The sequence below is a fragment of the Myxocyprinus asiaticus genome, chromosome 15, assembly GCF_019703515.2.
Source record: "Myxocyprinus asiaticus isolate MX2 ecotype Aquarium Trade chromosome 15, UBuf_Myxa_2, whole genome shotgun sequence".
Classification (NCBI taxonomy): domain Eukaryota; kingdom Metazoa; phylum Chordata; class Actinopteri; order Cypriniformes; family Catostomidae; genus Myxocyprinus; species Myxocyprinus asiaticus.
In genome coordinates this window covers 17,895,282-17,901,597 of record NC_059358.1, presented here as the reverse complement: position 1 = coordinate 17,901,597, position 6,316 = coordinate 17,895,282, and the positions used below count along the sequence as shown (strand labels likewise).

Here is a 6,316-nt window from a genome sequence, read left to right as displayed (position 1 = left end):
AAAGAGGCAGTGTTTGTTGAGACTCTCCACTAACCAATGAACTAAGAGAGCCCACTAAACATGCACGTCGATCATCCGTGTCTACCCAGTGGATGTCTGCGAGGGGCGGAGCTCAGGCGCGCGCCGCTGCGTCCACTTGGCAAAGAGCCTGGGAGACGCCTGTGGCAAAAGAGTAACTGTCAAATGCAAGGTTCCTTTAACAGGAGCGATCAGTCCGGCTCCGAGAGTCATGGCGACTACAGCATCCAGTCATTACAGCATCCTCTCCTCCAGCCCATCTATAGTACACTCGGAGCCTGGGAGCATGCAGCAAGCCGCGGCATACAGGGACGCGCAAACCCTGTTGCAGAGTGACTACTCGCTACAGAGCAACAGTCACCCGCTCAGCCACGCGCACCAGTGGATAACAGCCTTGTCACACGGGGAAGGAGCTCCTTGGTCGTCCAGTCCCCTCGGCGAACAGGACATTAAGCCAGCGGTACAGAGCACCCGTGACGAGATGCACAATTCAGGCAATTTACAGCATCAGTCGCGACCACCCCACCTGGTACACCAGACGCACGGCAATCATCACGATTCAAGGGCATGGAGAACAACGACGGCAGCTCACATTCCCAGCATGGCAACATCCAATGGACAGAGCCTCATTTACTCTCAACCCGGGTTCAGTGTGAACGGGCTCATCCCGGGCGGACAGGGGATCCACCACCACAGCATGCACGACGCGCACGAGGACCACCACAGCCCGCATCTCAGCGACCACGGCCATCCACCGTCCCAGCACCAGTCGCACCAGAGTCATCACGACCACTCGGACGAGGATACGCCGACCTCTGATGACTTGGAACAGTTTGCAAAACAGTTCAAACAGAGGAGAATCAAGCTGGGTTTCACGCAGGCGGACGTCGGACTAGCTTTGGGAACGCTGTATGGAAATGTGTTTTCGCAGACCACCATATGCAGGTTTGAGGCCCTGCAACTCAGCTTCAAAAACATGTGCAAGCTCAAGCCATTGTTAAACAAGTGGTTGGAGGAGGCAGACTCCACATCTGGCAGCCCCACCAGCCTGGACAAGATAGCCGCGCAAGGGAGGAAAAGGAAAAAGAGGACTTCCATCGAGGTAAGCGTCAAAGGAGCTTTGGAGAGCCATTTCCTTAAGTGCCCAAAGCCAGCCGCGTCGGAAATTACTTCGCTCGCGGACAGTCTCCAGTTGGAAAAAGAGGTAGTGAGGGTTTGGTTTTGTAACAGAAGACAGAAAGAGAAACGGATGACTCCTCCCGGCGGACCTCTACCGGGTACCGAGGACGTATACGGAGACACACCACCGCACCACGGAGTTCAGACGCCTGTTCAATGAGAAACAAAATAAGGACGCATCGTTTATTGACTGTCTCAGTCTTAATTTATACTTTCACATTGAGATCTAAACATGGAACTATCTGCGGTTTAGAATACTGAATACGGGAGAGCAGATTATATCCGTCTTCAATTGGCTATTTTTCAAAATTCCTACTGCTGCAAAAGAGGGGTTCCCCACACGAGCAAAGAGAGCGACTGTTCTCTGAATACCCAGCACTGTGAAAAGGCGCAGATTTAAGGTGTAACCTTCTATTTAACAAACACTTCGAGAAGAGTGAAATGTCCCTCAAAGGGGAGCACGGGTGTCCCGCCATTTGTTTACATCTAGACCTAATAGTATACAGACGCATTCGCTGCATTTTATTTCGCAGTATTAGTATTCCGCCGGAAAATTCACTAGTGCTGCAGCATTTGACAAATACACGCCATTTTAACTTATGTTGTGGGCGACTGGGGGTGATCGTCGATTCAGTAAAAAAAAAAAAAAAAAAAAAAAAAAACCATCAGTGTAACATGCATCAAACTACAGTAGGATATTTAACTATTTTCTTGGAATAAGTAAAAATAAATAAAAACATTTCAATAGGTTATTATAATTTTTTTAATATTATTGTTGTTATTATTATTTTAGATACAGCGTGGTTCACCGATACTGCGAGGTGCAAGGTCACACTAAACAGATGTTGTAGTCTTGGCGCCAAGAAATTAGTCTCACACAATTGATTCTATACTCTCGCAGTTTTATCAATACTGCACTGGGGGGGATACAAGCACCGAGATGCAGACAGGTCACCGAAGGGCTAGAGATAGAAACCTGGCATTTCCTTCGGTTAAGTCATATTACATAAAATACAATTGTTTCACAGGACTTCAGACAGTGCTGTAAATATTGTATAATTTTTAAAAGACATAGCTACGTTATCCTCTCACTTGAGCACTTTTTCTTATTATTTTGAATTTGGAAGATATTTTAGCGGTTTATTTAAAATTTTCTCGTTTGTTTAACATGATTTTGCATTGGAATTGGTTATACTTTGCCTTTATATTTATAGTCATTTAGCCAAATATTTCTTGCTATCTCTTGCGCCAGTCAGTTGCTTTTTAACCCACATTCAGCTGCTTTTTTATAAATTATGTGCTGACTTTACTATATGTTTATGTATAGAACACAATGTTCAGTCTTCAACAATGTTAGCACTATTTTCTACCCGAAAAAATCAATATTATATATCTCAAACATTTGAATGTCTTTTTATAATTATTTTGAAATAGAAAGTATTTACACAGTTTAGTGGAGAATGGGAAAAGCAAGTAATGTGACCTGCAATATTTTCGTTTGTAAGTCAAACGGCTCTTCAGTGTTTCATGTCAAAACGTTTTTGTGTTTTTTTTTTTTTTTTTTAATAACAATACCATCTTTTATCAAAGTATATCAATTTGAAACACGAGCACTAAATAATAATAATAATTATTATTATTATTATGTTTAAATATTCTCCACGTTTTACCCAGCATCACTGCTATAGCTTACATATTTAATGGAAACTTGGAATTGTTTTTTTTTTTTTATTTTTATTTTTTATTTTTTTTCTTCATTGCTGGTCCGTTCGCATTTATAGGAATACGATGCAGTGATGATTTACTGAAAATGTAAACACTGGATTGAGACATTGAGAAGATTTCTCCCTTGGGCTTGCTGTACGTAACATGTGTAAATACAATACAACAATCAGTACTTATTATTATTTTTATTGTTTTTAAATTTGTTCTTACATTTGAATTCTTGGTTTAGTGTAAATCTATTTCACAGAAATTCCAGGGGCATATGTTATTACCGTTCTACTTTTTCTTCAAAAGAAAACAAAAGACACATTTACATAGATTAATTGATCAAACTGTCATGTAATTTTACAAAGACTGTGGGCTATATTTATTTGTCTTTTTGTTTACTCTGTCAGAAAGACGCCATCGAACGTTGAACTGAATGAATTTGTGGGTATAATAAAATGCGCAGAGGTTGTGATAGAAATTAGAGTTTGTATGATGTTTTTCTTAAGAATCAGAATTGACATTTTATGTCGCCGGGTGTGTAATTTGTGCGGACAAAGCTTATTTTTATTTTTATTTTTTAATGTCTCGGTTTATTTTTTTAGTTTTTTTTTTTTTTAGTTTTTTATTTAAGGACAACGAAAATCTAAAAATGTAAAAAAAAATAATGCAGTATCAAAAAAAAATAAAATAAAAAACCTAAAAAAAAAACCTAAAAAAAAAAAAACCTGACATGGTCGACAAATTAATCTTCTTTTGTAACGTCTCGGTCAAGTTTTTTATTTTTATTTATTTTATTTTTTTTAAGTTTTTTTTTTTTTTTTCATTTTTATTTATTTATTTATTTATTCAAGGACAACGAAAATCTAAAAATGTAAAAAAACAAAAAAACAAACAAAAAAAAAAATAAATAAAAACCCTGACATGGTCAGAAATGTGAATTTGTCTTAAAATAGTGAGGATTTTCAATTAGATATATGGACCTAAAATTTGTTGCTGATGTCGGCTATAGGTCAGTGTCTGTGAGGCCTCTTTTTTTGTCCGTTCAACATAATGTGCTGAATTTTGAAAAGATGATATAATCGAATTAAATCTGTTTGGCCAATGTTTAGAATATTTGTAATGTGGGGCCAATTCGTTTTTAATTTTTCGATTTCGTGTCACTAGTTTACAGTAATCACTAGTTAAGAGTTAATGGTCACACTAGTTTGTGGCATCAAAACGTTAGCCACGCCATCTTTTATTGCATTAAATGATTTAGTCTGTTTCCCTATCCTACTATTAGGCTACAACTATTTCAGATCGTTTGCAATATCGAGTCGATTTAAAACAATATAATTTTGTCAGTATTAAACCTTAAACATTTATATTTAGAAATAATGCTAAACATCAGTGTTCTTGATTATATATTTTACAGTTTCCTTCGAAATTTACTAATGGTAGTAAACCAATATTAATTGTTGGCGGGGCACTGATATGAGTATCATCAGCTTGTCGTTCATGTTGCTTTGTTGGGAAGGTATGCAGGACAGTAATCGTTTGGTCCTATGCAAAGCCTTGTCTCTTTGCCTTTCACATCAAGACAGGAAACTTTGCTCTATCATTGTTAGATTACAATTAGGCTATATTTATTTAAATACAAAAAAACAAAACAAAACAAAAAAAAAAAAAATTATAGTGGCCTAATAGCATGTTCTCCACATTTTGGAAAATTAGACGTTTTGAAGTCTTGAATTGGATGTATTGATGCTGTAAAATGGTCATTCTTATCCTCTAGTGCCACCTAGTGCTTTCGGAACGCCTAAAGCCACTTTCTCAAACGTAACACGAGCACATGGCGATTTGCTGTATTTGGAGCAAGTGTGATAATATTGGTTGCTGAGTGTGATGATTTTAATATTTTGTTACATTAATAATATGTTATTATGCACATTTTGTTGTTTATTGACACACAATGCGTCATGATAAATGACAGAAATTGCAGATCTTTTCTAAAAAAAAAAATAATAAAAAAAAAAAAAAGTTTTGTTTATAGGCTATATTGACAGTTTTAACCGGGGATTCGTTTTACAGTTTTGGTGTGGCTAAGATGTTAAACGAACAAAATACATTTACTCTAAAACATATATATATATTGTATCTGTCCACTGGGAGACACAACGGGCTTTCTCTCGGACACTAGCTCTTACCACCAAAAACTGTTTAGCCTACAACCTGTAAAGCCAAGAAGGTCTATTTATAGATTCCTGTGTAGATAAATAGATTGTTTATTTATTTATTTTTTTGTTTGTTTACTTGTAATAGAAAACCATAGCAAACAGCTCATGCATAGCAGCTTATGCATCTTCTATCAATCTTAAATAATGGTTTTATAAAAACAAGTAACTATATTGTAAATATTCATATTATTTAAAAATGAACTAATTAACAATCATTAGTTTTTAAGTTTAGAGCACAACCTGTCATGTTGCAGAGCTGCTCCTGGTAAATCCTTTAAAACTTCATTAGGCCTAGAAAAGTGCATCAAAAATGTAACACAAATCCAGCACCAATCTATAAATTATGCATTTTTGTGGTCTTTGTGTTCTGAAAAAAAAAGAAGACGACGAATACTCAAAAGTCAGTAAAAAAAATAAAAACTTAGCCCAAAGTATGCAACTCAAACCAAACTATCAAAAAAAAAAAAAAAAAAGCAAAAAAGGTTACTTTTTATTATTATTATTATTATTATTATTATCTAAGAATTCCAGAAATTTGCTCATTATATTTTACCTATCACCATTCCCATTTTGAGGGACAAGGAAATAATTTTTTAAGGTAAGAAATACTGAAATTGGCGAACACTTGCATGTTGACCCCATGATTTCCCCAACACATAACTAATCTGCTCATTAGCAATACCTGGAAATGCCAAATTATAAAATAGTTTTAATGGAATTGAAATAATAATGGCTTGGAAATGCTGTCCGGAACTAAGCAAATCCATGTGAAGTGGAGAAGCCAAACGCAGCTTACAGGTGTATCCCAATTACTCCTGAATCCCATGTATATGAAAAGGCGGATGAAGGAGCTCAAGCCTTTAAAACAGTCTGAATGCCCAAATCACACAAGCTTTGAATTTGTTACATTTTAAAAACATATGTTAGGCCTTGTATTGTTCAAAATGGCGTACTAATCCTATGCCTGGAAGAAAGCGTGTATGTTTGAGGTGGTAATACTTTTCTTTAAACTGGCTCTCCTAGTTTCTGCTACAAAAGGTGTATGAAATGTAGAAAAGGTCAAATGGATTTTGATGTTAGAACACCGTAGAAGGAGTACACTGCCACTTTTAAATTACAGGCTCCAAAGGCAAAGGCAGACAGTGTTATTATGAGTTGTAGTTTTGATGTATTTACAAGGGTGTAATGAC

General features: G+C 36.6%; 1 protein-coding gene across 1 annotated transcript; it reads left to right on the top strand.

Annotated features, from left to right (window-relative positions):
* The first annotated feature begins 204 nt into the window (after positions 1 to 204).
* On the top strand, positions 205 to 1,859 carry LOC127453340 (POU domain, class 3, transcription factor 2). Its single transcript, XM_051719674.1, has one exon. The coding sequence runs from the start codon at positions 230 to 232 to the stop codon at positions 1,355 to 1,357; it is 1,128 nt and encodes a 375-aa protein (XP_051575634.1). The 5' UTR covers positions 205 to 229; the 3' UTR covers positions 1,358 to 1,859.
* The last annotated feature ends 4,457 nt before the right edge of the window (positions 1,860 to 6,316 follow it).